Below are 9820 nucleotides of genomic sequence, written 5' to 3' on the forward strand. Positions count from 1 at the left end.
TGAACTTCGAGGATCGATTTAACGCTTGTATTTGTGTGCTTGTTACTTACGATGATAGGTGACGTAGTTTCATGGCTGTGTGTTTGCCGTTTCCGGGTGCCCCTTTTTCTGGCTGTACGCTGCGCGCACGGGTACTTTTTTGTTGTCTAACTGTGTAATGTGTTTTTGTGTTTGTTCTTTTGTGAGTTGGAGTGTCGCGCTGTCGCGAGGCTGGAGTGCAGTGTTGCGGTCTCGGCTCACTGCAACCCCCACCTCCCGGTTTCGAGAGATTCTCCTATCTCAGCCTCCCGAGTAGCTGGGACTATGGGCGCGCGCCACCACGCCCAGCTAATTTTTGTATAAATATTGGCAAGGATGGTCTCGATCTCTTGACCTCGTGATCCGCCCGCTTCGGCCTCTCAAAGGGCTGGGATTACAGGCGTGAGCCACCGCGCCTGGCCAATGCAGTGCTTTTTAATGGCTTTAATGTTTTAGGTTTGGGAGATACCTGCGCAGGTTTGTTACCTGGATATGTTGTGTGATGCTGGGATTTGGAGTGCAGCTTAGCCGGTTTTCATTGCCCCCTCTAGTAGACCACAGTGTCTGTTGTTGCCACTTTTATGTCCACGTGTTCCTAATGTTTAGCTCCCACTTATGAGTGAGAGCATGCGGTATTTGGTTTTCTGTTCAATGCAATACTTTAGCTGGTTTCTGGAGCTAGCGTTTTAAAGCCTGTAGCCACAAGCGTTTGAAAATTCAAATTCTAGCGTCAAGGTAGAAGCCCCCAGCTGGCGTCTGGGGCAGCCCTGAGGGAGGTGGGTCGTCGGGTTGGCGGATCCGGCTAGGGTCCGCCCCGCCAGTGTCGGCGCCGGGTGCGCAGGGACAGCAGAGCGCCGTCTTGGGCATGGGTCGCAGGCGGCGCCCGGAACGGGCCAGGGGAGCTGGAGGCTGCAGACTCGGGCTCGGCGGGTGTAGGAACCAGCGGTGTTTGCTTGGGTTTTGAGAAGGCGCGAGAAGGGTCGCGCCTGTGCGACCGCCCTGTGTTGGGTCCCCCACGCCGCGTCGGCATAGCTTGTTCCCTCTTCCTGCGCTTTCCTGGAGGGTAGAATTGCGTCCGATTGGCCTTCAGTTCCCGAGGGGCTGCTCACATTTAGGAACTTCTGACTCTCATAGCTTCCACGGTTTCGCAGGAGCCCGAGGAGGCAAACTTCATTTATGCCACTGCACAGGCGGGAGCTTCGGACCCTGGGAGGGGTGGCGCGAGAGAGACGTGTCGCCCGCTGCTCGCAGAGGGACTCTTATTCAGCCTCTAAGGCGTCAATTGCGCCTCCAGGGTTCCAGGAGTCCAGAGAAAGCCCTTCGGGGTCTTCTGACCTGGGGTAGGGTGAGGGGCGTGTGTGTGCGCAGGGGCGAGGGAGGGGTGACGTGTCAGGTGTCCTTTGTCCTCGCGAGGAGGTGGTTATGGGGTAGAGGGACATACAGTATTTTCGTCCCACCTTGGGGAGCGCACCAGCTTCTTGGTGCACTACTTGCAACTGTCCCATCTGCGGTGTCTTGCTGCCTACTCGCCTGCCCTTCTTTCCATTTTGCTGTCTGACCTTGGGCAAAAGTTCGGTAGCCTCTCTGTGCCTTCATTTCTTTTTATTTTTTATTTAATTAAAAAAATATTTTTTTAGAGACAGGGTCTTGCTCTGTGGCCCAGGCAGGAGTGCAGTGGCGTCATCGTATCTCACTGCAGCCTCAAACTCCTGGGTTCAAGCGATCCTCCCGCCTCAGTCTCCCAGTAACTGGGACCACAGGCGCGCCCTACCACACCCTACTAATATTTTCTAATTTTTTTGTAGAAATGGTGTCTCACTGTATTACCCAGGCTAATCTCGAGCTCCTGGCCTCGCGATCCTCCCTCCTTGGCCTCCTAAAGCGCTGAGATTACAGGTGTGAACCACCCACCTCGCTGGTGCCTTAATTTTTTTTTCTTTTTCTTTTATTTTTCCTTCCTTCCTTCCTTCCTTCCTTCCTTCCTTCCTTCCTTCCTTCCTTCCTTCCTTCCTTCCTTTCTTCCTTTCTTCCTTCCTTCTTTCTTTCTTCTTTCTTTTCTTTCTTGTCTCCCTCTGTCGCCCAGGCTGGAGTGCAGTGGTGTGATCTTGGCTTATAGCAACCTCTGCCTCCCAGGTTCAAGCGATTCTCATGCCTCAGCCTCTCGAGTAACTGGGATTACAGGCACCCACCACGCCCAGCTAATTTTGTATTTTTACTAGACACGGAGTTTCACCATGTTGGCCAGGCTGGTCTCTAAGTCTTGACCTCAAGTTATCCACCTGCCTTGGCTTCCCAAAGTGCTGTGATTACAGGCGTGAGCCACCTCGCCCAGCCACCTTAATTTCTTTATCGGAAAAATGCAGGTAGTAATAATTCGTACCACTTAGGAGTGTTGTGAGAAAGGAATTATATGTAAACTGCTTAGAACAATATCTGGTCAGCAGAAAGTTCTACATAGGTGTTGGCTCATGTTAAACCACAGCTCCTGTGTTGTTACATTTCCTCTTTCCAGGGTAATTTTGTGGTTAGGACCCTCCCTCTCGGCCTCTTTCATTCAGCTTTCCCTTCTCTGGCCAATTGGTGGCACTCATGATTTTTTAAGCAATTGCAACCACTGGTAACCATCTCCTCCCGAGGGGACTCTCCTGTTTGCAGGCCCTAGTGGAAGCAAGATGCCAATAAATAGACAGTTATTGTGTCCCTCCTGTGTGCAAGCGTCTCTTCCCTGATCCATGTGCCCCTTGTGCTAAGTGGACCCAAGCTATTACTTCTTATAAGGAAAGCACTTGTATTGTGGAGATCTCCCCATCTGCACTTCTGAGTTTCCTGAAGCCAGAGACCACATCTTTATTCCCAGTGCCTGGCACAATTTGGTCATGCAATAAATGTTTGTTGAACCCACACGTCCATCCACAGAGGACTGGCTGAATAAGCTACGTATATCCACACAATGCAGTTTTATGCCGCTGCACAGAGGAAAGAGAACCATCTCTGTGGACTGCCTTGGAAATCTAGGATGTATTGTTAAGTGAAAAAAGCAGGACAGAGACCATGTGTGTGTTGCCTTTATTTTTATTTTTCCCCCTTTTCACACGTGTTGAAATGCTGCCTTTCTTGTAAGAAAGATGGGAATATAGAAATAATGATGTGTGCATTTGCTTACATGTTAAAGATGCAATAGAGTGTAAATTATAAACTAATAAAAATGGTTACATGTAAGAAAAGAACGGGTTGAAGGAAATAGGAATGGAAGCTAGATTTCTCTGTATACACTGTGTTTAATAGCTTCAACTTTGGATTCATGTAAATTTTTTTGTTGTTGTTGAGATAGAGCCTCACTCCAGTCCAGGCTGGAGTGCAGTTGTGCGATCTCGGCTCACTGCAGCCTCTGCCACCCCGGGTTCAAGTGATTCTCCTGCCTTAGCCTCCCAAGTAGCTGGGATTACAGGCGCCTGCCACCACACCTGCCTGATTTTTGTATTTTTGGTAGAGATGGGGTTTTACCATGTTGGCCAGGCTGGTCTGCAGCTCATGACCTCATGTGATCCACCTGCCTCGGCCTCCCAAAGTGCTGGGATTACAGGCATGAGCCACCGCACCCGGCCACATAATTTTTTTTTTTTTTTTGAAGCAACAAAAGCAGAGATGTATTGAAAATGAAAGTATACTCCTCAGGGCAAGAGTGGGCCAAAGCAAGCAGCTCAAGAGCCTACATAGCTATTTTTTAAAAGAAAATAACAAAGCGTTTCCTAAAAGAAAAGAAATAAAGAGTACTTTGAGTCACTGGCATAACCACACAAATTAACTGTAAAACTCATTAATTTGACTCTGTATCCTTAGTGTGACAAAGCCTAAAATCAGAAAAAAATCAACTGCATTTAACAATGGTATACTATTGGTAATATTAATATTGTTTAGGTGTGTTTCTTTGGGGTTTATTTGTTTTTTGAGACAGAGTCTCCCTCTTTCGCCCAAGCTGCAGTGCAGTGGTGCAATCTCGGCTCAGTGCGACCTCTGCCTCCTGGGCTCAAGTGATTCTCCTGCCTCAGCCTCCCAAGTAGCTGGGATTACAGGCATGTGCCACCTTGCCCAGCTAATTTTGTATTTTTAGTAGAGACGGGGTTTCACCACGTTGGCCAGGCTGGTCTCGAACTCCTTACCTCAGGTGATCCACCTGCCTCGGCCTCCCAAAGTGCTCGACCCACCGCGCCTGGCCTGTTTAGGTGTTATTACATGTATTTTGTATAACTTATATATGTATATAAGATAACAAGTAACAATATTATTAGAAACCCAGATTTTCAATTAAAGATAAAAGAGATACTAGTATCAAATCAATTAAGTTAGCTATAAATTCTGTAATCTGATTGAGTCACATATTTGAGTAAACAAATCTGTAATCTGAAATTAGAATTGGCAATGTTGGTATGAATTTATATATACATATATACACATATACATACATATATATACACACACATATACATATATATATATATCCCAGTTGTGTCCACTGAAAGGCCAAGAAGAATGACAGTCTAATGGCTGTGAGCACCCTGGATGTCCAAATTTGTAGTTTAAATGCCATTTCCCACTAAAAGGAACCAGTGAGGCTTTAGGAATGATTGATTTCAGAACTAGGGCAGGAATTGCACAAGGTGGGCCTGTGGCATTTTGTTATGCCTGAAAGCAAGGTAGCTATTAAATACTGCTGAGGTGATGTGAAAAAAAAACAAAAACAAAAACAAAAAAAAACACACACAAAAAAAACAACCCAAGGCCCTATAGCTCACGGATTACAGCACTGGTCTTGTAGAGGAGTAATGACTGTAATGAATTAAAACAAATGTATACAAATCCATGAGTTCATAATGATACTAAAAAAAATCACTAATCATTCATCTTTGGATCACTTAAGAAAACAAATGTTTATTTTGAGAATTGATATATAAAGGAAAAAAATCAAGCATTTATTCTTCTGTCTATTCGAGGGTACCCAAATCATTCGTAAGGGTCATAAATACAACAAAATGGTAGAATTAGAAAGTCACTATTCACACCTCCTAATGAAACATTGAGACAAGGCAACTATCATCCATTGTGATTACAATTATGAGGTGAAGGTTGATGGGGAACTTTATAACTGAACTACTGATTTATCGAACATCACTAAAAGCAAGGCAGCCAGGCACCTCTTAATGGAATAAGGTAGGAAGTACACACCACCTATGAAATATTTTTGCCCAAAAATGGACCCTAAATCTAATCAAATTTTTAGGTCTACTACCAAATGACAAGAAACATGAAGGGCAAAGAAACAAAAGACACCAAGAAATTCCACTGATATATTCAAGGAAAGATAAATAAATAAATAAATTTTTTAAAGACACCAAGATGATAGTCAAGCCAAGGATGAGAACTGATACAGATTAAAAGTTCTAAAATATTCTCAACTAACAATGTTGCATATTCTTTCTTTCTTTCCTTTCTTTCGTTCTTTCTTTCTTTCTTCTTTCTTTCTTTCTCTCTCTCTCTCTTTCTTTCTTTTTTTTTTACAGGCAAGGTCTAGCTTTCTTGCCATGTCAACCTCCCAAAGTGCTGAGATTACAGGCGTGAGCCACTGTGCCCCACCAGATCTTATTTTCTTTCCCTTTCTTTTCTTTCTTTCTTCTTTCTTTCTTCCTCTCCCTCTCCCTTTCTTTCTTTCTTTCCTTTCTTTCTTTCTTTCGAGATAGAGTTTCATTCTTGTTGCCCAGGCTGGAGTGCAACAGTGTGATCTCAGCCCACCGCAACCTCCACCTCCCTGGTTCAAGTGATTCTCCTGCCTCAACCTCCCGAGTAGCTGGGATTACAGTCATGCACCACCATGCCCAGCTAATTTTGAATTTTTAGTAGAGACAGAGTTTCTCCATGTTGGTCAGGCTGGTCTCGAACTCCCAGCCTCCGGTGATCCGCCCACCTTGGCCTCCCAAGGTGTTGTGAAACGGAGTCTTGGTCTGTTGCCCAGGCTGGAGTGCAGTGGCATGATCTCGGCTCACTGCAACCTCCATCTCCTGGGTTCAAGCAATTCTCCTGCCTCAGCCTCCCAAGTAGCGGGGATTACAGGCATATGCCACCGTGCCCGGCTAATTTTTGTATTTTTAGTAGAGATGGGTTTTTGCCATGTTGGCCAGGCTGGTCTCAAACTCCTGACCTCAGGTGGTCCGCATGCCTCGGCCTTCCAAAGTGCTAGGATTATAGGTGTGAACCACTGCGCCCGGCCCAGATCTTATTTTCAGTAAATAAATTATAGGCCAGGTGCAGTGGCTCATGCTTGAGCCCAGGAGTTCTAGACCAGCCTGAGCAACAAGTGAGACCCTGTCTCCACAAAAAAATAAAAAATAAACCCACCCAAATTGTAAAAAGACATATTTAAGACAATCAGGGAAACGTGAATATAGATTAGTTATTAGGGTGTTCATATAATTTGTCATCTAAGCAGAATATGTTGAGAGTTCAAGGAGGCTCTATTAACAGTTGTGCTGGGACAAAGGTGTAAACTGGATTTGTCCCAGGCAAATGTGTTTATCCTAGTATTACACAATTTTGTGGAATCACTGTTAATTTTTTAAATTGATAATGTTAGCACATTTATGTTTTTTTGAAAGCTATTAGTCAGAAAAGCAGTTCTGAAAGGTTTTAGTCTCAGGATCCTTTACACTCTTAAAAATTATTGAGTCATACTCATTAGGATGGCTAGAATGAAAAACACTGAAAATAAGTTTTGGCAAGGATGTAGAGAAATTGGAAGATAAATTGGAATGCTCGTACATTGCTGATTAAAATGTAAAATGGTGCAGCTGCTATGTAAAACAGTTTGACAGTTTCTTAGAAAGTTAAACATAGAGTTAGCCATAGGACCCAGCAGTTCTATTCCTAGATATGTTGCCAAGAGAACTAAAAACATGTATTCATACAAAAACTTGGCTACAAATGTTCATTGCTGCATTATTTGTAATATCCAGTGGAAACAACCCAAAAGTCAACTGATGATTGGGTAAACAAAATGTGGTATATACATACAATGGAATATTATTTAGCTATAAAAAAGAATGAAGTTCTGATACATACTACAACATGGATGGACCTTAAGACATTATGCTAAGTGAAAGAAGCCAGAAACAAAAGGCTACATATTGTATGATTCCATTTATCTGAAATGCCCAGAATAGGCAAATCTGTAGAGTCAGAAAGTACATTAGTGGTTGCCAGGAGATAATGGGAGGGGATATTTAGAAGTGACTAATAGGCTTGGTGCGGTGGCTCATGCCTGTAATCCCAGCACTTTGGGAGGCCGAGGCAGGCGGATCACAAGGTCAGGAGTTCGAGACCAGGCTGGCTAATATGGTAAAACCCTGTCTCTACTAAAAATACAAAAATTAGCTGGGCATGGTGGCAGGCGCCTGTAGTCCCATCTATTTGGGAGGCTGAGGCAGGAGAATCGCTTGAACCCGGGAGGCAGAAGTGGCAGTGAGCCAAGATCGCACCACTGCATTCCAGTCTGGGTGAGTGAGACTCCATCTCAGGAAAAAAAAAAAGGGACTAAAATGGGTATAGGGTTTTCTTTTGGGGTGATAAAAAGGTTTTGGAATTAGCTAGTGGCAGTGGCTGCCCAACCTTACAAATATACCAAAACCTACTGAAGTGTACACTTTATTTTTTATTTTTTGAGGCAGAGCCTCACTCTGTCGCCTAGGCTGGGGTGCAGTGGTGCAATCTTGGCTCACTGCAACCTCTGCCTCCCCAGTTCAAGCAATTCTCCTGCTTCAGCGTCCCAAGCAGCTGGGATTACAGGCTTGTGCCACCACACCCGGCTAATTTTTGTATTTTTTATTAGAGGTAAGGTTTTGTCATATTGGCCAGACTGGTTTCAAACTTATGGCCTCAAGTGAGCTGCCCACCTTGGCCTCCCGAAGTGCTGGGATTATGGGTGTGAGCCAGCATGCCCAACCATTAGGTGTATATTTTATTTATTTTTTGTGTTTCTTGTTTTCTGTTTCTGAGGTGTACATTTTAAAACAGTGAAGCTGCTGAGTCATGGCAGTACATGCCTGTAATCCCAGCAACTCAGGAGACTGAGGCAGGAGGATTGCTTGAACCCAGGAGTTTGAGGCTGCAGTGAGCCATGATTGCACCATTGCACTCCAGCCTGGGAGACAGAGTGAGACCCCAACTCTAAAATAATTAAAAATAAATAAAATTGTGAATCTAGTGGTTTATGAATTAAATCTCAAAAATATTTTAGAAGTATTGGCCAGGCGTGGTGGCTCGTGCTTGTAATCCCAGCACTTTTTTGGGAGGCCAAGGCGGGCGGATCACCTGAGGTTGGGAGTTCAAGACCAGCCTGACCAACATGGTGAAACCCTCTCTCTACTAAAAAAATACAAAATTAGCTGGGTGTGGTGGTTCATGCCTGTAATCCCAGGTACTTGGGAGGCTGAAGCAGGAAAATCACTTGAACTTGGGAGGCAGAGGTTGCGGTGAGCCAAGATCAAGCCATTGCACTCCAGCCTGGGCAAGAAGAGTAAAACTCCATCTCAAAAAAAAAAAACAACTCTCTCTATATATATATTAGAAGTATTAAGGACCCCAAAGAGCTTTTCTTTATGTGTGATGCGTAAATATTCAGATAAATGGATTATTTTCTACATTAGAAATTAAAACTGAAAAAAATTTTTAAATACTCATTTGATTTTTAAAAACAGGTCTGGTGCTTTGGCTCACGCCTGTAATCCCAGCACTTTGAGAGGCCGTGGCGGGTGGATCACCTGAGGTCAGGAGTTCAAGACCAGTGTGGCCAACATAGCAAAACCTCATCTCTACTAAAAATTAGCTGGGCGTGGTGGCAAGCACCTGTAGTCTCAGCTTCTTGGGAGGCTCAGACAAGAGAATTGCTTGAACCTAGGAGGCGAAGGTTGCAGTGAGCCGAGATTGCGCTACTGCACTCTAGCCTAGGTGACAGAGCAAGATTCCATCTCAAGAAAAAAAAAAAATTTAAAAAAACATAGTAATAATAAACATATTACATGTTAAGGACTTATTTTTATGAAAATAAGTATATTTTTCAAACAGCATCATGACGAGTGATATTGTTTTACACTTTTGTCAATAGATTTGTAAAAATTTGCAACTCTGTCATATCTGGTTTAATAGGAGACAGCTGGATTTTCAGATTTGTGGCTGCATTCAATCTGTGTTGGAAAATTCTGCTGTACACGAGATAATGAGAACAAAAAGATAAACAATATATTAATATTGTTATAAAAATAGTTTTGACTTAGCAGGCTGCCTGACAGGGTCTTGGTAAGTCCCAGGAATCCAGACCACACTTTGTGAAGTATTATTAGAAACACATACAAGTATTAATTGTTGAAATGATGCAATGTCTGGGATTTGTTTTAAAATTCCCAACACTGGGCAGTAGACACTAAGCAGACAGATTCCACTTGCTAGTGGGCATTGCTCAGCTTCCTCTGTGACTATGTCTGACAAGTCCAATATGGATGAGATCGAGAAATTCAATAAGTTGAAACTGAAGAAGACAGAAATGCAAGAGAAAAATCCACAGCCTTCCAAGGAATGGATCGAACAGGAGAAGCAAGCAGGCTTCGTAATGAGGCGTGCATCGCCAATATGCACTGTTCATTCCACAAAGCATTGCTTTCTATTTTACTTCTTTTAGCTGTTTAACTTTGAAGGATGCAAAGAGGTCAAATCAAGTTTAAATGACTGTGCTGCCCCTTTCACATCAAAGAACTGCTGA

General features: G+C 43.8%; 1 protein-coding gene across 1 annotated transcript; it reads left to right on the forward strand.

Moving 5' to 3' along the window:
- The first annotated feature begins 9151 nt into the window (after positions 1-9151).
- Positions 9152-9820, forward strand: LOC103783693 (thymosin beta-4-like). The gene is made up of 2 exons (XM_008956251.2): positions 9152-9667; positions 9740-9820. Exons 1-2 carry the CDS (start codon positions 9539-9541, stop codon positions 9818-9820), a joined length of 210 nt encoding a protein of 69 aa, XP_008954499.1. The 5' UTR covers positions 9152-9538.

Source organism: Pan paniscus, chromosome 7 (assembly GCF_029289425.2).
Source record: "Pan paniscus chromosome 7, NHGRI_mPanPan1-v2.0_pri, whole genome shotgun sequence".
Classification (NCBI taxonomy): Eukaryota; Metazoa; Chordata; class Mammalia; order Primates; family Hominidae; genus Pan; species Pan paniscus.

Bases quoted from the DNA above. Each gene is read 5' to 3' on its own strand.
- LOC103783693 (XM_008956251.2), top strand. From the start codon at position 9,539: ATGTCTGACAAGTCCAATATGGATGAGATCGAGAAATTCAATAAGTTG. The intron at 9,668-9,739 runs GTAATGAGGCGT...TACTTCTTTTAG, and splicing joins AGGAGAAGCAAGCAGGCTTC to CTGTTTAACTTTGAAGGATG.